The sequence below is a fragment of the Sceloporus undulatus genome, chromosome 5, assembly GCF_019175285.1.
Source record: "Sceloporus undulatus isolate JIND9_A2432 ecotype Alabama chromosome 5, SceUnd_v1.1, whole genome shotgun sequence".
NCBI lineage: Eukaryota > Metazoa > Chordata > Lepidosauria > Squamata > Phrynosomatidae > Sceloporus > Sceloporus undulatus.
In genome coordinates, this window is record NC_056526.1 from 193,150,612 (window position 1) to 193,172,571 (window position 21,960).

General features: G+C 52.7%; 2 protein-coding genes across 2 annotated transcripts in view; one reads left to right on the forward strand and one right to left on the reverse strand.

Annotated features, from left to right (window-relative positions):
• Positions 1–4,140, reverse strand: part of RTKN (rhotekin) — a 38,697-nt gene extending 34,557 nt beyond the window's left edge. Inside the window, exon 1 of the mRNA XM_042466937.1 lies at positions 3,989–4,140. Coding sequence (XP_042322871.1) covers positions 3,989–4,099 — 111 coding nt within the window. The 5' untranslated portion in view covers positions 4,100–4,140. The remainder of the gene's footprint in view (positions 1–3,988) is intronic.
• A 9,912-nt stretch (positions 4,141–14,052) lies between these two features.
• INO80B (INO80 complex subunit B) lies at positions 14,053–20,520 on the forward strand. The gene is made up of 5 exons (XM_042466991.1): positions 14,053–14,221; positions 16,380–16,566; positions 16,945–17,063; positions 17,719–17,894; positions 18,680–20,520. Exons 1-5 carry the CDS (start codon positions 14,140–14,142, stop codon positions 19,142–19,144), a joined length of 1,029 nt encoding a protein of 342 aa, XP_042322925.1. The 5' UTR covers positions 14,053–14,139; the 3' UTR covers positions 19,145–20,520.
• Positions 20,521–21,960: the final 1,440 nt, after the last annotated feature.

Sequence of the window (21,960 nt, forward strand, 5' to 3'; positions counted from 1 at the left end):
GCTAAGCAAGGCCAGGCCCCAAATCTTGAAATCGGGAGCAGGGAGTCTGGAAGGATGCAGGAAGAGGAGCACCTTTCGGGCAGCGGCTTCTCTGGTGGACATGGCCCCAACGGAAGGGGCTAAGCCCAAGCAGAAGGCAATGAAGAGTCTCTGCAAGCCTGCTAGAGAGAGGAAGGAGGGGCGGAAAGGCGGAAGGAAGCAATCCCATCAGGAAGGCCAACAAGGGAGGCTTTGTTCTTGTCCTCCTTCTTCAGGGCTGGGGAACTGTGGCACCCGCCCTTTTGTGGCCGAGCTAGGAAGGGGGCACCTGGCCTGTCCCCACCTCCAGGCGCGGGCCAAAAGAGAGAGCGTGGGAGGGAGGTGGCCGCTTTGCTCCAAGGGACAGTGCCAGCCAGAGTCCAGATATGGGGGATGGGGAGTCAGTAGTCCTGGCTCCTGGTGGGCCCCACACTCCCCCAGCCCTGTTCTCCTGGGCCTGGAGGATAACAGGGTGGCTCCCAAAAGCACCACCTGGCAGGATCCAAAGGACGGGCGGTCTCATGCATCCCCGCCATCCAGCCAGTGGTCCAGAGGAGGACGAAGCCCAGAGGCTGTTCAGTAGCCACAGAAAGGCACTCTTGCCATGCTCAGTGCACTCAGCTGTGACTTCCAACTTTCCCTGTCCCACCTTCAAGGTTTGGTTCATTTCCCAATGCTGCCCACAATGGAGATAGGCTTCAAACAGGGCAGAACTGTCCCCAGACATTTTGCTGACTGAGGCAGACAGCGAGAATCCTGAGCCACAAAATGACCCTTGGTAAACAGATTTATGAGCTTCTGACATCAACATAACTGGACACCCAAAATCTGAAGGCCTTTTCAACTTACCTAGCCTCTGGAAAATCTAGAGGGACAGGACCTGAATCTTTCTGGGTCCTATTATGTTTCCTCCTACTCCCACAACTCTGTAAATTTGCTTTACACCACCTTACTATCACTCGATAATCCATCTGAAGAAGTGGGTTTATATCCACCAAGCTCATGCAGAAATAAAAACCCGTTGGTCTTAGAGGCCCCACCCTGCCCCTTCCCCCTTTTTATGAGGCAGACCAGAACATGGTGCCCCTCCTCACCAGGCCAAGGCACACGAACCCACAAGACAGCATGGCTCTGGCACTGCGGAAGACCCTGGCGGGAAGAAAGGACAACCACCACTCATTTGAATAGCTACTTGCCATCCTTTCGCGACACCTGGCAATCTGCTGCTGCTACCTCTGTTTGCCTAATGGCAGGGCCAGCCCCAGACTAAGTCATGGGGCAATGTCAGCCCACCTTTATTCTGAAGGGATGCTTTGCTCTCCACCAAAACGCTCGTGCCACTGGGAAAGCAATGGGGAACACACCAAAGGAAACAACTGTGGCAGGCATCAGTGACTCCAACTACCTTGCCAGATGGGACAGATGCATAAAAACAAGGGAAGTCCTAGATGCCTAAGCACCTGAGCCGCTAAGAGTCCATGTGGAACCCTCAGCATGGAGGGAACCACAGACTTCGGGGTAAACAGTGTTCATATGACTGTGGCATGAGGCGCAAAGTGGCTCCCTGGCCAGAAGCCTTGGTCACTGCAATGCCCGTTAGATGCGCGCAGAGAGGAAATAGCCTGAAGGTCCGGCAGAGTCATCAAGTTGGACTTCCGAAGGAGCAACTTGTAAAAAGACAGTTTAAGGGATGCCTTGGCTATATAACAGAAGCTCAACTAGAAAGTCTGCCAGAGATCAGGAACGTGCCCATCTGCCAACCCAAAGCAAGAGGTCATCAGAACAGAGCCAAGGAGTGACGGTAAAAAGGATGAGCCCTGACTCACGGGCTCCAAGGGCTGGAAGAGGCCTCCAGGGGCATCCATGCCAACTCCTTTCCGCCATGCAGGAATACGCCATCCAAGGCCTCTTCCCTGGGAGCAGTGGCCATCCAGCCTCTGTTTAAAAACCTCTCTCCTCTACCACTTTTTTCCTCTTGTAGTTTGAATCCATTGCTCTGGGTTCCTCCTCTCTGGAGCTGCAGAAATCAAGTTTGCTCCACCCTCGATATGACAGAACAAACAGGATAGACCCCTCCTCAGTGGATAGAACTAACAGAAAAGCGGGAAAGGAGAAAGAAGGATCCCGTTGCACCTTCAACTGGTTTATTTAAGCCTTAGTCTTAGAGTCATTTGGAAACTGGAGTTGGAAAGAGCCTCAAGGGCCATGAAGTCCCCTTCTGCCATGCAGGAGACTCTCCCTCAAAGCATCTCCCTTGACAGATGGCCATCAACCTCTGCTTAAAAGCCTCCAAGGAAGGAGACTCGCCCCTCGGCAATAAAGCATCCTCCACTGTCAAAAAGCTCTTACTTCCAAAGTTCCTCCGAATGTTGAGCTGGAATCTCTTTCCCTGGGTTTGCATCCATTGCTCCATTGGGTCCTATTCTCTGGACAGCAGAAAACAAGGTCCCTCCCTCCTCAACCTGACAAGCCTTGAATACTTAAACAGGGCTCTCTATCACCCTCTCTTCTCAGGCTAGCATCCCCAGCATCTCCCTCAGGCATCCCTTCCCTCTGGACACATGGCTATTCCAGCCAGTTCTCCCTGCGGATGCCCAGAACTGGACCCCGGGCTGTTCCAGGGGAGGCAGAAGGGAGAGGCACCATTCCTCCCCTGGATCTGGAGACTGTTCTGGGGGGTTTCATCCTTTGCCTCAGATGCAATGGCAAAGCCCAGTATCCAGCCGGAGATTCAAGGAGGGGGAAGATGTACCAGAGGAATTCTCCAGAAGACTGAGATGTACAAAAGGTATCAGAATGAAAACGACGTTTGTTAAAAGACAGTTTTACAAAAACACAGAACCCCCGGCCCTTGTTTGGCCTTTGGGAGCCTTTGGGCGAGTGGTTCCTGTCGGTGTCTTTGTTCTTGCTGCCAGATATGTCTGTATGTCGGTCTTTTGTTGTTGATCGACAGCTGTGCTTTATGTTACTGTTGGCTGTCCTCGGATGCAGAAGCCCATAGGATCAGCGGAGAGGAAAGGGGTCCACAACACACGGCAGAAAGAACCCACTTTGGCGTAGTACAGGGAATCCTGGGAACGTAGTAGAGCTCTTTGACAGGAAGACTCAATGTCTCACAGAACTACCATTCCCAGCATTCCCTAGCCCTGAGCCAGGGCCGTCTCAGAGAGAGCGAAAGGAGTCTCTCCTCCTCCTCAGGGAGGAGGAGAGAGAAAGCAGCCTCCGGCGCAGAGTCTGTTTGTGAGAGGTGGCTCTAGGGACAGATCGTGGGATTCTGGGGGCGAAGACCCAGGAGGGCGGCCAAGTCCTGGCCAGACCCTCCCCTCCGCCGCCTTGGCCAAGAAGAGCCGGGGATTCTGGGAGATGGAGTCAAGCCCTTCGAAGGCAGAGCTTGGGAGCCCTGCTGCGGGCGCCTTGAAGCCCTTTCCCACGGGATGGCGAGGGGCTTCTGGGAAAGTCCAGTCCCAGAGAACCCTGGGAAGAAGAGGGAGGGAGGGGTGCTCCTGGGCCGGGGCTGGAGGAGGGCATTCGGGGGGCTCGGGAGCTCTCTCCCCAAAAGCAGCTTTTCGAGGGCGGCCCGAAGGGGCTGGAGCATTTGAACCCCGATTTTAGCGCTGCAATCCGCACCGGAGAAAAGAGGAGCGGCGTGGCGCCGCTTTTCAGCCTCTGGCTCCGGGCTATGGAATTCTGGGAGTTGGAAGTGTGGGGGGGCGCCCGCACCAAACCCAGCTCCCAGGATCCCACAGCCCTGAGCCAGGAGGCTGAAAGCGGCGCCACGCCGGCTCCTTCTTTCTCTGGTGCGGATGCAGCTTTCGCCCCCGAGGCTGCTGGGATTCCCTCCGGGGAACCAGGCTCTAGGAGTCGGAGCGGCATCGAAGGGGCCCAAGGGAGCGGAGCGGAGGCGGGGAAGCAAGGAAGCAAGGAAGGCCGGAGGCCCGGGCAGCCGGGCGGAGGAGGGAGGCTGACTGACCTGCTGGGGCTCCTGGAGGAGGCTGAGCCGGAAGCGCCCCCGGCGGAGCTCCATCTCCAGGGCCGAGCCCCGCGCCACCGTCGCCCGGCTCCGGTGCTGCCTCTGGAACATCCCGACCCTGGAGCCTCCCTCCCTCGGTCCGCCGGAGCCAAAGGACGGGAGGCAGCCCCTGGGCCCCGCCGAGGAGGAGCAGCGGGCGGGCGGGAGGAGCCGCCCCGGACCGCCCCGTCCCCTGCGGCGGCCAGCGAAGGGAAGGCCCGCCTGGCCCGGCCCCTGCTGCTGCCCCTCAGTCCCCGAGGCTCCCAGCCCCCCTCCGCCCCACTTGGACCCTCTGGGGCCCCCTTGGCCCAACGGAGCCCCGTGGCCCCTTGAAGACCTATGCAGCCACGGGGGCTGCTTACAGACATGGGCCCCCCGGGCCCCCAAGGCCAGCTGCTAAGGGGGCCCTAAGCCCCTATGCCCTGGGGCCCATAGAGCCCTCCGTCTGACCCTGGCCTCTCTCAGCCACTAGCTCCAATGCCCCCATGCCCTTAAGCCCCCCCCCCGGGCCCCTGTTTGGTTGGGCCCCCTTGACCCCATAGCCCTCAATGGCATGGGCACCGGGGGCCCTCAAGCCAGAGGCCTCCCCTCCCAAAACCCCCCCCCCCATGTTTCTCCCATAGACTCCCGCAGTGGAAGACCCTCCCCTCCTCTCTCAACATCTGGACCAAAGGCAGGGCTAGGAATAGCATCCTCCATCTCTTTCTTTCATTCATTCACTTTGAACATCTCAGCCTCATGAAGAAGAAGAAGAAGCAGCCAGTGGAGCTTCAAAAGCTTGCAGCCCCTATAATGTGCATTTTGGTTGGCTCCATAAAGGTATCACTGCCTTGTGGGTTTGGAAGGCTCCTGTCAGGAACACACACAAACACCCGGGATCTAGGAGGGTCCTCCCCAGTTGCTCAAAGGCAGCCCAGAGTTCTGCCAGGGAGGGAGAGGTGGGCACCGCAAGGCCAGGGGAGGAGGGCTGGGCAGCTGAGCCCTGGGCAAAGGGGCATTCAGGCCCACCCTCAGTGGCGTCTCCGCCTCCATCGCCCACCTGCAGCTGCCCAGAAACACACACTTGATCACACATACACACACCTGCCAGCAATGGGTGGAGTGGGAGAAGCTCCTTTTCCCATGTTCAGACGCACCCACAGCCCTCAGGGGAGCATCGCAAGCCCTGTTGGCTGACAACATTGCGGTCTGATGTTCCCAAGATAAAGCAGTCTGTCCTGTCCCAGGTGAGCATTCGCACTCACTACTCTTTTGTTTCAGGACCTGTAGTTTGGGGAGGGACATCAAGGTCTCTGCTTGTGCCTAAAGGACTTGCCAAACTACAAATCCCAGGATTCCTTGACAGTGAAACTGAGCTAACTGCGCACATACTCCCCTGGGAAGTCTGTCCTGGCTTCTGCTGTAACAAACTTGGGGTTCCTATGGTCAGCTCAGTTGTTGTCTTTTAAAGATGCCCGGCTGACCCAGGAGCCAGGGTCTCCATGGCATCAGCTCCATGACTGGACTTGGAGCAGGCCCTGGGGGTTCCGGGTTCCAGTCCTGCTGCCTAGAGCACACTAAGTGGACTCTGGACCTCAGAACCAAAGAGCCTTTTATTTTGGGAGCAAAGCTCAGTGTCAGAGAAGGTCCCAGGCTGGCTCTGGGGCCAAAACCCTGCCTGCCCTTCTGTCTGCCTGTCTGTCTGTCTGTCTGTGGGGGACCCCAAAGAACAGCTGATTGTGGGGAAGGGCTGCTAATGGTTAGAGCTGCCTCAGAAGATGACTTGGACCTACCTTCTTTGGAGATCCTTAAACAAAGGCCCCCTCTGCAGCGCTTTAGCTGAGGATTAGTGCGTGGCAAGAGGCTGGATCTTCACAAGGAAGACATAACAGTAATAGTAAAAGAGCTCCTATACCTGGGTCAAACATTGACCAGAATAAGGACTGCGGTCAAGAAGTCAGAAGAAGGCTAAGAATGTGGAGGGCAGCCCTGAAAGAACTGGAAGAGCCCCTAAAGAGCAAAGTCAGAATCCTTCAAGCAACTGTCTTCCCATTGCCATGTATGAGTGCGAGAGATGGACAGTTCAGGGAAAGGACAAAAAGAGAATCAGTGCATTGGAGATGTGGGGCTGGAGAAGAGCGCTGAGCCAAAAGGACAAAGAAATAGGTCCCATCAAGCTTGAAATCTCCTTGGGAGCAAGATGGCAAGACTGAGGCTGTCATACTTTGGCCACATCACAAGAAGGCAGGACTCATTAGAAAAGGCCATGATGTTAGGGAAATGGAAGGAAAGAGAAAGAGGGGAAGACCATGCTTGAGGTGGATGGACTCCGTCAGGGAGGCCATGAGCATCAGTCTGCGAGAATTTAGAAGCACAGTGGAGGACAAGGAGTCTGGACTGGGAGGCGTCTCCTCCAGAGGACAGCCATGACTTGAGACCAGCTGGAGGGTGGCTAACAACAACAAGAAGGAAGGTGGCTGACTAGCTGGCCTTGGCAGCCCCTTCCAACTCTCTGGTCCCTCTGAGTCTCTCATTGCAGGCTCCGCGTCCATCTTCTCTGACCTCTCCATCAAGCTGCCCTGAGCTCTGCCAGCGGTGCCTTGGCCTCCTCCTCCTCTTCCCATGGGGCACCTGTCCGGCCTCCCTTGGCCTTGCTGCCCAAAAGATGTGGGGATGGAGGCGCTGGAGGGAGATGGTGCTTTCTCTCCCGCAGTGCCTGGCGCAAGGCACCCTCCAGCTCCCAAACAAGCCCCGGTTGTTGTTGTTGTTGTTGTGGGAGACAAGGAGCTCCTTGTGAGGGTTATTTCAGCCCCATGGGAAATGAATGGCTAGGGTCACACAGGGCGCTCTGCCTCCCCAGGGGAGTATCTCGGACATATATTTACTCTTTATGTGTGCTTTAGCCCACTCACCCAGAGAAATCCATGTGCAACACAAGAGGAGAGTGCGCCGTGGGATCTCCCATGCTCTTCCAGGGCTGAGATCTCGCATTCATTCAGAGTGGGATCTCTAAAGGAGACAGTTTCACACACACAGACCCCCCTTTGTGCCTGGGGCTCCTTGCGACATCTCTGTTGTGTGTGCGCATGAGTCTCGCCTCCTGTCACAACACAGTGCACCCTTCTTGCTGCTTTGGCCGTGAAGTCATGGGGAAAACCCTCTGGGGGCATTCTCTCTGGGTCAGAGGGACCAAGGGACGTCAGCGGAGCCAGTGGTCCAAGGCTGGGGGGTTCTCTTGGGGGCAAGGAAGGGCTCAGCCGCCCCTCACTTCCCCAGAATGACTCTGTGGGTTGTTGCACAACTGGCCTGAGGGCAAAGCAAGGCTGCACCTCTTCTTAAGTCCCCATCCGCCCCACAGCAGCCAGTGCCAGCTCAGAGATGGAGGGATGCCAGCTTCCCTTTCGCAGGAGGCCTTGATCTTATCACAGGCCAAAGGGGAGCAGCAGCAGGGAAGGTGGAGGGGAGGAAGGAAGGAAGGAGAGAAAAGGAGGAGAGGGAGGGAGGAAGGAAGGGTACCCTTGGAAAATTAGCTGCATAATCAAAGGGGGGGTTGGATTACAAGAGGCAAGTGGTCTGGCTTTAGGGGGATCTGCCAGCCCCTCCCGGCCTGTGCCCCTTGCCAGTTCAGGGCATCACTATGGAGGCTGACCAGTTGGACTGTGTCCAGACGACTGCAAGATGGCCAAGATGATGATCCAAGGTCCTAAAGCCAAGTCCTATCAGGGGTGGCTTAGGGAGCAGAGTACGTTTAGCCTGGAGGAGAGAGGAAAGGGATATGAGAGAGCCATGTGTATTTAATCTGAAGGGCTGCCAGTGCATGAAGGATGGAGTGAGCTTCTTTTCTGCTGCTGCGGAGGGCAAGGCAAGGAGATTCTTGCATCCTAAACAACAGGACAGGCTTCTTTACTGTAAGGACTAGCCAAGAGAGTGGAAGAGACTGCCTTGGAGGGTGGTGGGTTCTCCCTCTTGGGAAGCCGCTAAACAGAGGTTGGATGGGCATCTTGCTTTGGCTGTGGATTCCTGCACTGGCCGGAGCGGCTTGGACCAGGGTTAGGGTTAGGCTTCTGAGGTCCCTTGAACATTTGTGATTCTGGGATGCAATGGAGAAAGTAAAAGTCGGATACTTGTTTAAGGGGAGGCCATCAGGAACTGGTGGAAGAGAAGGCAGCTGAAGGCAGCCTGGTTCAGCCATTATTACACCTTCTCCAAAGTCCTTCAAGCTGCGCTGGTGACTCTTCACAGCAAAGGTGGGAATCCTGCACCCTCCGGGAGTTGCTGGTTTGCACCTCCCAGCATCCTCACCTTCTACCTATGTTGGGTTAGGGGCTGATGGGAGTTGCAGTTCCACAACAACTGGAGCCCATGTGGCTCCCACCTGCTTTAGAGCAGCCCTCTGATGCAGGTGAGCCTGAGGGGCAGGGATGGGGCCCAGCAGCCATGCCAGAAACATTGCGTCCCGCTCTCTCTGTGTGTGTGGACATGCCTGTGGGCATTGAACATGGTCCTCAGTGGTCCCAGCCTGGCTCCCCTTTTGTGGCTGGAGCATGACCACTACACCCTGCTGCCTCTCCCTGGCCATAGCTTCCCATGGTTAAAGCCTAAGACATCTGGGATCCACCAAGCCTCCTGGTCAGTGGCTGCTCCTGCTGACATGGAAGCCTCCCTGGTCCCAGATGCAGGAGAGAAAGAGCTGCACTCTGCACATGCCCCTTGGCACCACTGTCCTTATTCCTTATTGGTGCTTGATGCCTTCCAAGGTACTGAGCCCCGGCCCACCCAGCAAGCCCCCCGCCCAGGGAATGCGAATGGCTTCAGAGGAGGCAACGGTTGAGTTTTCAAGTTCAGCCTCTTGTCGTGTTTCAACACGTCTTTGTCTGTTTTTGCCTTTGAGCCTACAGTTGGGGCCTTCTCTCTTTTTCTCAGAGGCTGCTGCGAAGGAATGCACTTGAAAAATGGAGGTTGCACAAGAGCCCCCTTTCTCTGAGAAACCCCCCAAAACGGGCAGCTCTAGGTTGTCTCTTGCCTTGAGCAGAATGGATGCTTCTTCCCACCCCTCTGTACTGATCCCTGGGGCTGAAAGATGGCATTCCCACTTTCAGGGCAGGGAAGAAGGGAGGAAGGGAGGTCCACCTTCCTTCAGCACAGAATCTTGCAGGAAAGGATTGCCAGCCCAAGAAAGCAGAGGTGACCCTTGGCGCCTGGCCAGGCTTGGGCTGTGTGCCCCAAACGGTCAGTCTGTGAAGACCAGGAAGGTTGGCAGCCATCCTGAGCATCTTCAGGGGAAACCAAAGTACTCCAGCCATACTTTCGAGTGGGCTCCGCAGCAAGATGCCAGTGTGCCCACAGACGCCTCCTCTGTGCCCACAAGGCCCCCTCCTCTTACCACTCCATTTCCTTTATAAATACTGTAAAATCCTGGGCAGCTGCAAAGTGAAGGGCTGGGGTTAGAGCTGCCCACTGCCAACCTGCCTCCCTTTCCCCCGTCCAGTGCCAGGTTGTGGGTCTGGGGAGATCTTAGAGACTGTGCTGAAGAGCCTGCACCACTTCTGCAGATGGCAACACTTTCCCTAACAATATTTTAGCATTCAAAGATATAGGTGTGTTAGTCTGTAGGATCAGTATGGAAGAGACGTTGTAGCACCTTTGAAAGGAAGAAGTTGGCAGCAGGAGCTTTCCTGCAGTCTGCTTCCTCCAAATACATCAGAAGAAATAGACTTTGGTCTAAGGAAGTTCATGCTGCCAACTTCTTCCTTCCAGTCAGTCTCAAAGGTGCTGCAAGATCTCTCTACAGAATGTTTTACTATGTGTGTGTGTTTGTGTTTTTGCTGGGGATGCCAGCAAGCAACCAGATTAGGTGATTTGGTAAGCAATGCATATCTGGTTTTAAAAACAAGAAAAGACCCTCCCTGGAATAAGCTAACTATCCTGGGAAAAGGGTGGTGGGCATAACCTCTTGACATTTCAGAGATGCAAACTGGGACATGGAACATAATGTGGTCAAGATGGCAAAACCTGGGCAAGTCACTTTCTCTCAGCATTAGAGGAAAGCAATGGCACACCTTCCTCTGAGTGCATCTTTTTATTGCAGCCAGTGTGGCACAGTGCTTTGAGCGTTAGAGCAGGAGTTGTTGTTGTTGTTGCTCTTAGGTGCCCTTGAGTCAAACTCATGGCAACCCTGCAGGGGAGACGTCTCCATGACCCCACTGTCCTCTGCTGCTGCTCTTAGGTCCTGCAAATCCAAGTCCTTGACCTCCCTGTTGAGTCCAGCCATCTGGCGCAGGCCTTCCTCTCCTTCTGCTTCTTCAGCCGGCAGCAGTGGGCTTCCTTTGGGGAGTCTGGATGGCTGGCTGGGCTCTGCTCCAGGGTCATGCTGGATCCAAGGGATACTTGGAAGGACACTCTTCTCCATCAGGATTGTTGAATGCCAGCCTGAGGTTGGCAAGTCTGGTTCTCCACCTCTGGGCCCTATTGCACCAGAAGACAGGGAACAAGGGAGCACTGCTCACAATCTGCCCAGCATCTGGCTATTTTGCACAACAAACGCATTGTGTAAGAGGCAAAATAACAGTGGTACCCTGTGGGTTGGGAGAAGCATTCCTTGGCACCTGCCCTTCCAAACTCTTGGGCATCGACAGCAACACCCGCGTCAAAGCCTGCCTCAAGCCACCGCACTTGTAGCACTTCCATCCCACTTTAGCCGCTGTGGCCTCATCCCATGGGACTTGCAGTTTCATGATGTATCCTCCGGCAGAGATTTCTAAGTACGTCCCCAAACTACAAATCCCAAGAGAATGTTAAAATGGTACAGTTAAAGTGAGACCCCAGTGCTATAGCTGTGTGTAATGGTGAAAACCGTGACAGAATAAAAGCAGGACTTCCTCGGTGTCCGTAAGCCCTCCGGCCATGTTGCAGAAGGACTGCTGGACATTCGGCCTTGCTGAAGCCACAGAGCGGGGTCCAAAGCAGCTACAGACTCTCAGGTGCGCATCCCCCTTTGTCACAGACGGACCGGTCAGGTGCCTGGTCCCAGCAATAGGCTGTTAAAAGGAGCTTTACAAGACTGAGCTGCATCAGTAGCCTTTTAAATTTCCTCTCCCTTCCTCTTTCTCTCCTCTAACTCTTTTAAGAAATGGCCTTGTCCCCAACTAAAAGGCCTGTTATCTACTGCGTCTCTTCTTTTCCTCCTGCAAAAAACGTGTCCCTTTCTGCCTTGGCCTGAGGCCTGGAGGCTGGCAGTTGTGGCTGGCTCTGTAGTGTGCAGCTTGACTCACTTCCATGAGCCACCCGTCTGCCACCGTGCGCCTCTTTGCCTTCCAGTCGGTGAGGCTGCCTGGGCTGCTTCTGACTCTCTCCTTTGTTCTAGATCCTCCTCTGACTCTCCAGCCAAGCGTGAATCCGCCCAACCGGACGACAGTGTTCCCATGTTTTTAAGCATTCCCATGGAAACGGCGCTTGGAAATGCCTTCACAACCCAAATTTCCCCAATAGCTTTTGTAAATATGTGACCAGACTTTTATGGCCTTTGTAAGCATCTCGTTTTGCAAGAATGCCTCCTGCCAGGCCCCAAAGCCCAATGAGAAGCTGTGGTCAGGCCACAGAACGGTCAGTGGTGGCTACTCTCAGGCGCTGGACGGTGCAAGGGCCACACTGGGCAGGCCTCTCTGGCACATGAGAATGGCTCAGTGATGGAAGCACTCGAGATCATCTTCCATGACCTTTCCGTCCCTGAGAAGACTCAGCTTTCCTGGCTCAGGGGTCAACAAAGCCAGGGCACTGCTGGGGCTTCAGGAGCTCAGGGCAATGCCATGCCAGGCACCCCTCGCTCTTGATGGTGCTGCTGGTTACCTGGAAGACAAAAAGTCAAGCAAAAATGGCACAAGACCCACATGAAAAAGGAGATGGAGGGGAGAAGGGCATCTAACTAGCACTTTTAAGGCTAACCTAGGCTGCATCTGCACATGCAGAAATAATCTGGTAGCATTCAAAGATATAGCCATGTTAGTCGGTGGAATCGGTATGTAGAGAGATTTTGCAGCATCTTTAAGACTAACTGAAAGAAAGAAGTTGGCAGCATGAGGTTTCTAGACTTTAATAATAATAATAACAATAATAATAATAATATAGAGAGATGTTATGGTACCTTTGAGACTCACTGGAAGAAAGAAAATGGCAGCATGAGCTTTCATAGACTTAGAATCCTAGAATCCTAGAGTTGGAAGAGATCACAAGGGCCCTGATCCAGTCCAACCCCATTCTTCTGCCATGCAGGAAATCCCAATCAAAGCATCCCCAGCAGATGGCCATCCAGCCTCTGCTTAAAGACAGCCTCCAAGGAAGGAGACTCTATCATCACCCTCCGAGGAAGGAGTCTGTTCCACTGTCCAACAGCCCTTACTCTCAGGAAGATCCTCCTAATGTTGAGGTGGAATCTCTTTCCCTGGATCTTGGATCCATTGTTCCGGGTTCTGTTCTCTGGAGCAGCAGAAAACAAGCTCACTCCCTCCTCAATGTGACATCCCTTCAATATTTAAGCATCATCCCTTAACCTTCTCTTCTCCAGGCTAAACATACCCAGCTCCCTGAGTCGTTCCTCGTAGGGCTTCATGGTTTCCAGACCCTTCACCATTTTAGTCTCCCTCCTTTGGACACATGGCTCCAGTTTCTCAATGTCCTTTTTGGATTGTGCGGCACAGAACTGGACACAATATTCCAGGTGGGGCCTGACCAGAGCAGAATAGAGTGGGACTACTACTTCTCAGTGTACTTCCTCAGATGTATTTAGATGCAATAACAACAACAACAACAACAACAACAATAATATGTAGAGAGATCTTGCAGCACCATCGAGACTAAATGAAAGAAAGAAGTTGGCAGCATGAGCTTTCCTAGACTTAAGTCTACTTCCTGAGATGCATTTGGTGGAGTGGAAGCCAGGCACAGACACATACATATATGCCACTGGTATGTGAGGATGGCCATTCAGATTTAAAACCCTTTGTCATATATGTCTGTCCCTGGCTTCCACTCCCCCAAATGCATCTCAGGAAGTGGACTTAATTTTACAAAAGACCATGCGGCCAAAGCGCTCTCTATATAGATGTTGATAATACTGTAATGATAATAATAATAGTAACAATAATGTTAGGCTGAATCCCCTTCTCTGGCTTTACTTCACCAACGAAGATTCAGGAAGGACTCATCCCGCGCTTTCTATAAGTGCGTTAATGACTAAATCCACAGTGGAGAAATAACCCGGTTTGGCCCTGCTTTAACTCTTTGTCTGGCTCAAGGCTATGGAATTCTGGGAGTTGGAGTTTGATGTGGGCCCAGAACGGAGCGGAGCTCTGGGTCCCACAACCAACTCCAACTCCCAGAGTTCCATAGCCTTGAGCCAGGATCCGCTCTGGGCCCCAGAACAAACTCCAACTCCCATAATTCCATAGCCTTGAGCCAGACAACAAATTAAAGCGGGGCCAAATTGGGTTATTTCTCCACTGTGGATGCCAGCCCTAGTTTTCTGAAAGCAAATGAAGTGAGGAGGAGAACGAAAGTAACGAGGAGCGAGCACGCTTCGTCGTCTCGTTTAGGAGTAACGGTGGAGGAACGAAATTACATCCCAAAGGCTGCGTTGACAAGTATAGAGGAAAGTAACGCCATCGTGATCCTTTTAAAGACAGGCAAGCGTCGCTTCGAGAGGACGTTTCCCCGTTTCATGCCATTTCCTCCTCAATCCCGAGGGTTTCTCCCTCCCTGGAAAAGTAACGGAAAAGTAACGACCAGTGCAGGCCCGTAACGCGACCCTTTCCTTCATCCATCCCAACGAGGGACAAGAACTGCTGTCCTTTCCGGCGCTGTAAAGGAAAACGGGAACTAATTACTTTAGAAAAGTAACTTCTGAAGGGTAGAAGGAAGGGGCGGGGCTATGGGGAAACTTCCGAACCACACCCGGAAGTTGCTGACCCGGCTCCCGGCATGACTCTATTTAATCTAAGTCTATGCGCTGTAAGTCTTCCAGAGGCGTGTCCCTGGCACTTCCGGGGCGGAAGTACGTCACTGGGGCCGCCTCGTCCGTTCCCGATTGCGGTCCCCCGGGCAGCGAAGGCTGCAGAGCGGCGTTCCTCTTCGCCAGGCCGATGAGCAAAGCGTGGCGGAGGGCGGAAGCCGGCGGCGGCGGCGGCGGCACCGGCAGGATGGAGGGCGCCTCTGCCGCACGGGGTGAGCGGAGGGCCGGAGGGGGCGAGGAGGGAGAGGCGGCTGCTGCTGCTGCTGCCAAACTTGGCTTAGCTTAAGGCAGTCGTTCTCAACCTTTGGTCCTCTGGATTTTTTCTTTGAGACTTCAACTCCCAGAATCCCTGAACAATGAGCAGAATGACTGGGGCTGCTGGGAATTGAAGTCCAAAACCTCTGGAGGCTCTGCTCGAAGGGTTTCAGGTCAAACACCTGAACAACTTGATCAGGAAAGAAGGAACCCTTGGCTCCCAGCCCCGAAAAACACTCAAAGCAGGACTCAGCAAAGGCCAAGGAGAAGCCAGCCAGGGTCAGCAGTGTTCCCAGCAGACGCTAATCCCCAGAGGCCTTGCCATTCGGCAACAGAACAATACACAGAGTAACATGGAAACCACTCCTCCCAACCCAGGGTCACACTCACCCCTCCATATTTGCGGATTTGGAGATTCACAGATTTGATTAACATGTTCTCTCTAGGAATATCTAGGTCCTCCAGTGCAACTCTGTGGTCAGCTTTAACTAAAAGTTGCCCTGGAGGACCTAGAGATTCCTAGAGAGAAGACTCTCCTAGGCCTTTGTAGCTCCTGCAGACCCAATTCTATGGCCAGTGTCTGTCGGACGTTGGCCACAGAGTTGCCCTGGAGGACCTAGAGAGTCCTAGAGAGAAGACTCTACTAGGCCTTTGTAGCTCCTGCATCGCAATTCTATGATGAGTGTCTGTCGGACGTTGGCCACAGAGTTGCCCTGGAGGACCTAGAGAGTCCTAGAGAGGTGTCCTCTCAGGTAAAAACATGGTGTTTTTGTTATTTGCAGTTTTCCTATATTCACGGGGGTCTTGTGCCCCTAACCCTAGTGAATATGGAGGGACCAGTGTATACCCAACTCTTTTCCATGCCAGCCTTCTCTGAAGATGCCAAAGCCACAGATGCTGGTAAAACGTCAGGAATAAGCTCTTCCAGAACACAGCCACAGAGCCCCAAAAAACCACTACTACGGTGACTATGGTTTCCAATTGGCCATGGAGTCAGGCAAAACTGTATTTTATCAGCCTATTTGTTCAAACTGTATGCAGAGAACATTATATATAAAGCAGGATTAGAGTTAGAGCAGTGGTCCCCAAACTGTGCCCTTTAAGGGTTTTTGGACTTCAGCTCCCAGAATCCCAGACTACTGGCCAACGTGGCTGAGGCTTCTGGGAACTGAAGTCCACAATCTCTTAAAGAGCACAGTTTGGGGACCACTGACTTAGAGGATGGAGGTGTGAAAACGCTGTGCAAATCTACAGCGCTATATAAATAAAGCATAATAATAACAACAACAACAACAACAACAAAACTGGAGGCAGGTGCATCAACATTATAAGATATGCGTTCTACTAACAGAAAATAGCAAAGAGGAACAATTACTAATGAAAGTCAAGAAAGAAAGTGCAATGATGGGTTTGCAGTTGAACATTAAGAACAGAAAAATAATGATCACAGATGAGTGACATAATTTTAAAGCAGGCAATGAAGACTTTAAAGCAGTTCAAGAGCTTCCATACCTTGCGCCATGAATCAGAATGGGGACTGCAGACAAGAAATCAGAAGAAGGTTAGGATTTGGAAGGGCAGCTATGAAAGAACTGGACAAGATCCATATATCTCATTGAACATTAAAGTTAGGATAGTCCATACCGTAACATTTCCAATTTCTATCTAAGTTTGTGAAGCTGGACTGTGAAGAAAGCAGACAGGAAGACAAGGAGCTAATTTGAAAAGTGTTGCTGGGGAAGAAAAAAGACAAATAAATGGGTCTCGGAGGAAACCAGGCCTAAACTCTGCCTAGAAGCCAAGATGCCTAAACAGAGGCCGTTCTGTTTTGGACATGCCACAAAAAGACATGGCTCACTAGAAAAGGAAACGTAGTAGGAAAAGAGAAAGTTCTCATTACAGACTCCGTCAAGGAAGCCACAATGGCTGCCCTGAGTCTACAAGACCTGAGCAGGGATCTTGATGATGGGGGCACTAGGGAGGCCTCTCATTCAAGGGGCTGCTGTAAATCAAGGTTGACATGATGTCAATTTACAAGAACAGTTCAGCCCAGATGTTTTGATGCGTTCTGAGCTCTGTGGTTGGTAACCGTCTTGCTTTCTCTGCTCCTTGCAGGTGATGAGGATGAGTCCAACAGCCATGGGTCCCACAAGAAGAAGCACAAGAAGCACAAGAAGAAGCACAAGAAGAGACATCACCGTGAGGATGCCGGCCTGGCAGCGATGGAGATGGGCACTGCTCCCCCCAAGCCTCAGCTGAAGCTCAAAATCAAGCTGGGGGGACAGATCCTGGGCACCAAGAGGTACACAGTGGTGGGCACTGGGCAGAAAGGACAATTGAGGGGCAAACAGGACAGATGATGCTGGTGGGAGGAGGGGAGGTGGTCACTCCCTGTTTGGCTCATCTTAAATGGAATTGAATCTGAGCGGTTGAAATGAAGCAAATAATCTCAGCAAAACCATCCCCAGCTGGGCTAAGCCTCTTGTGCTGCATCCAAAAAATGCTCAAACCTTACTCTAAGTACCTGGGAGAGAGGCACTTTGTCGCTCAGGAACACCTTTGTGGGTGTGCTGCTTCGCCTAGGCATTTCCAGCCTCAACTCAGAGCTGAGCTTGGCTAACCTGCAGTCCCTCCCTGTGGCCAGTTTTGACCACTATTTGCCTCTTCTTTTGCCCCCCAGCGTGCCAACCTTTACGGTCATCCCTGAAAGGCCCCGCTCTCCATCCCCGCTGATGGTTGTGGATGATGAAGATGAGCCCATGGAAGGAGTGCCCATTGAACAGTATCGAGCTTGGCTGGGTGAGCGGATGATACTTTTTGGGTGGGGTCTCTTTGGTGAAATTGTCTGGGGGCAGGGGGATGAGAAGGAGCCATCACTGGCAAACTCTTCTAGATCCCATTGGTGGGCAGAACTGTGCATCCAGTCCAGTTACTGGGCTGCTCACTTGGGGATGTGGGGAGAGTCAGGGTGTCATTTGACCCCCAACAGGAGGATTGTCAACACATAAACATATAAAAAGTATCCCACACTGGGATGTAAAGTAGTGACTTCAAATGGAAAGAAAAGTGATTCTGACTAACCATTATGAAGTTCCTGATGTAAGAACTGTTAAGATAGTGGAATAGCCCTTCTCGGAGGACGGTGGAGGACTATTTTTACACAGATGTTGGGCAGCCACCTCTTGGGGTGCTTGAGCTGTGCATTACTGGGTGGCAAGGGGTTGGGCTAGATTGCTGTTTGGGGTCCCTTCCAGCTTTATGATTCTGTGAACTGGAACAGCTCCCTTAAAGTGCTGAATCTTTTGGGGGCGGCGTTCAGCACTTTAGGCAGCTCCCTTAAAGTCCAGACAGAATCCCAGTGTGGATTCCTGACTAGGGCAACGTGGAAGCCACCAGCCGCAAGAGAAGCTCTAACTTTCATAGTAACAGTAGTGGCAAACTCCTCCCTCCCCAGATGAGGATAGCAACCTGGAGCCCTCCCCGCTGCCAGAGCTGGACACAGAGATGGGCTTTCCGGCCCGTGAAGAAGAGGAGGAGCAGCGCTGGCTGGATGCCCTGGAGCGTGGCGAGCTGGATGACAACGGGGAGCTCAAGAAGGAGGTGGACGAGTCCCTCCTCACGGCCAGACAGGTGAGGCGGCCAGGGGCCCAAGCTGGACAGAGAGCTGGGGAGCAGGAGTTGCACACCTGCAACGAAAGGCAGGGTGGCTGAGAGGCCTGGAAGATAAAGTAAGGCCTGATGCTGAAGCTGTTGAAGGGGTGGGCTGGGCAGGTAGGGTCAAAGGGGTGGCCCTCCCAGAGCCATTTGGGGAAGGGTGTCCTTTCTCCTCTGTGAATGGCAGCATCAGGCTCCTGGATCAGGCCATTGCTCTAGGAAGGAGAGGCAGCCACCTCCTTTAGACCTGCAAAGGGCAGTTATAGCCTCCCATCACCTAAATGTCACTGCCTTTCCCAAGACCGCATTGTCATTCATTATAGGTGCCCCTTCCAGTTTGTCTGCTGGGCTTCTCTGATACCCACCAGTTATTAATTGATTGTATTTATACCCTGCTCTTCAGAAATGCTCTCAGAGCAGCTTACAAATTGATATTTAGACATTTCTTTTCCTTCCGGCTTACAGTCTAATTTACAATCTAAAGACCTCACACACAAGGAAAGGGGATAGCAGTGGAGGAGAGGATTAAGCCTAGCAGAAACTGCCTCGTATTCTCTCCCTCTGAAGTCAGGACAATGGCAGTTGGAATGGAGGGGAGGGCCTTTCTTCTGCCTCTTATTCTCCCCCTCCAAGGCTATGGCAATGGCAGTTGCTGCTTTGCCATGAAACTCTCGGGTCTCTCGGCCTCCGTGCAAACACTGTAGGTCCCTTTCTCTTTCTGTGAGTCACTCACACACTCTCACCCCTCTTCCTACCTGCAGAAGGCCCTCCTGCACAAGCAACAGAGCCAGCCACTGCTGGAGCTGCCCATGGGCTACAAAACAAAAGAGCTGACAGAGGAGATGCTGGTCAAGCGGGAGGAGCGGGCGCGCAAGCGGCGCCTCCAGGCCGCCAAGAAGGCTGAGGAGAACAAGAACCAGACGATAGAGCGCCTGACCAAGACCAGCAAGGCCAAGGTGAAGACTCTGCGAGAGCGCAAAGCCAAAGGGGTGGCAGTGCCCACCGTCTCCTATCGCAATGCTTCCGACGGGATCACGGTCTCCTTCCCCCCAGGAGCCCCTTTGCCCCTGCTGCCTTCCCTCCCACCCTCTATGCCTCCCCCTACTCTCTGCGGGGTCACAGGCTGCCCCAACCTCAAGCGGTACTCCTGCTCCCGCACCGGAGTGCCCCTCTGCAGCCTCGCCTGCTACAAGAAGAACCTGTTGCTCCAGCAAGTGGCAGCCTAGCATCCTCCACCTTCTCAGGCCATGGGATGGACAGGGACCTGCTGCTGCTGCTGCTGCAAAGACTCTAGGTGCCCACATTTAGGTGCACCCCTTTAATCCTGGAGAGAGGTGGAAAAGAATGAGTGTGATGGCCTTCTCCCATGTGCAGATGTGGTCTTGGCCATTCTGCCAAGCTGTGTGATGGCAACAAGGACATATGTCCATCTCTAGAGACGTGAGGCAAGGCATATTCTGAGCCATGGTCCCACAGCATGGCTGAGCCCCAGATGTAGCAATGAGAGAGACAAAGGCACCTCTTGCACTGGGCCCAGTGGAAGCTGCACACTTTGTGCATAGAAGCACATGCACTTACCTTGCTGAGGCTACTCTTGAGCTGGCACGTGTTAATGGGGAGGCAGTAGCCCTCAGGGCCCTTCTTGTGTGACACAGATGCTGCCATTGGCTTGGAAGTGAAGGACTGATCTTCCCATTCCTCCTTTGAACCCTTCTGCTTTACATCTGCTAGCAGGACCCTGTTGGCTCCACTTGGCTGGACTCTGCAGAAGGACATGGTTTCCCTTGGCTATAAAGTGACAGTGAAGGCATTCTGCAGAGCCTCAGGTGGTCTGAATCTTGCCTCCTTCCATTACTCTGAGGGAGAATAGCTCAAGGACAGGTATTCTCCCAGGAGAGCAACTTCCAGAAGCCCTTCCAGCAGGATCTGCCACAGGGTTGCTGTCTCCTCACAGCAGCTCACCTTTAGGCCTCATAACTATTCGATCTCTGTAAAATGAGGCACCAGGACCAGGGCTGAAAATCTGTGAGTGGGCAGCTGTGTGATGCGAAGGGGAAGAGGAGAGATTCGTGAGATGGAGCTGGTTTGGTTTCATCTGGGCTGAAGCAAACCGAGAAGCTTCCTGAGCTTCAACTGAGCTTCAAAGCTGGGCCTTGGTCAGGAAACAGGAGTCTGTTTGGCCTCTTGCCTCAGACTTGCAGGGTTCTGGTCACCACTTTGCGTTCGAATTGCTCTTCTACCAAACAAGGGGAATGGGGGTCTCTCGTTTTGGTCTTATCTGGCGCCTGAGGTGCCTACCCTGGGATTTTGAAGTGGCTTCTCCCATTCTGTTCTGGGATGCCAAGACCGGGAGGTAAAGGGGAATGATTTGGGAAACTCAGGCTGCTTTAAGACAGAATAGCAGCTCCTGTCAGGTTATAGATAGTGGGCAGAGAAGTAACTGCAAGGATAGCTCTACTGATCTGGCCTGGCTCTCCTTACTTCTGTGCCAGGCATTAAAACCCTTCCAGGCACTCTTGGTTGTTCCTAATTTAACCTGGTTTAAAAAAACGCCTCTTGTTCTAAGTCATGCCCCTTTTATAATAAAATGGTAGCTAACCAAGCTGTATTTCTTATTGATGAGGGACTCTTCCAGCAAGATGACTCAAACTCAAAAGAGTTTAATGCTCAGAGATTGCACCTCAACATTAGGAAGACCTTCCTGAGGGTAAGAGCTATTCAACAGAGGAAGAGGCTGCTGCCGCAGTGGAAGGAGGTTCCCAGACTCTCTAGAGTCTTCCTGCACAGCAGAAGTGGGTTGGGCTGGATGGCCCTTGGCTTCCCTTCCAACTCTAGGAGGACTCTATGGCTCCTTAAACAGCATTAATACTGATAAGCAACACTTGCATGTTTCCAAGCTGTTCATTGTGGGATCCTGTAAAACAGTGTGAGGAGTAATGCTAGAAGCCCCACTAACAATACATGGGTGAGAAAGGTGGGTTCAGTCTGAAAAGAGAGACTGCTCCCTGGAAGAGGTTTAAGAAGCCCTCTGCCCCGGAAGGGTCAGCCTGGCACCACTCGGCTGGCCTCAGAGATGCAACCGCAAGGAAGCTCCATCTCATTGACTGAAATGTTCCTCCCGATTCAGCCTCATGTTGCAGCTGTGCTCCATGTGGAAATCATGTTGCATGAATACATTCCCAATGTTATACCCCACTCTTCTGCCAGAGTGGCTTGTTCACTGCCTTGAGTCGATCGGGTCTGGAAACCATACAGTGTCAGGATGGGAGTTGTAGCTCTTCACCTCTGGCTCTAACTCACCACCTTGTTATGCAGCGGAGCTGACCAGCTTTGGTCAGTGGTTAATGCTTTTCTCCAAAGCAGCAGAGTTTCAGAGAATAGGCTGAAGACCCCGACAAACTCTCCTTGCCTTCTCTCTCTTCTTCCTGAGATGTCTCCAGACTTCTCCAGGATCCTGCTGGCTCTTGTATCTTCTTCACTCAAGACACCAGACAACTCAGTAGTCTTATATCAAAGATCTACTTTATTCTACTATATACAAATACTATATGTCCTACAAATCACAATATCTCCAAAACACTCCAACTATCCAAACTACTCCACAAAATACATTGGCAATCATAGCCATTATTATAGCCATTGTTAAACACCACCCACTTATACAGTCGGCGTGTTCACTCATTTCGATTGGTTCAGATAGTTCAACCCACACTTAAGAGTTTCATCCTCTCACCTTGTCCACTTAATGAATCTCAGGTGTTTCCAATTGTACACTCTCTAATTCTGTCCTTGGCATTCAAGACTTCTAAATTACATTAGCTTTTACACCTGTGTGGCTTCTTCATTGCTTTTGCTTAGTCATAGTGACGCTCACATACATGTTTTATTTCTTCTACTGTATGTCCCATGTGGCTTTTTCCTTAACATGAAGCCCTATGAGGAAGGACTCAGGGAATTGCTGGGGAGGTTTAGCCTGGAGAAGGTTAAGAAGTGATAGGAGAGCCCTGTTTCAACATTTGAAGGCATGTCATATTGAGGAGGG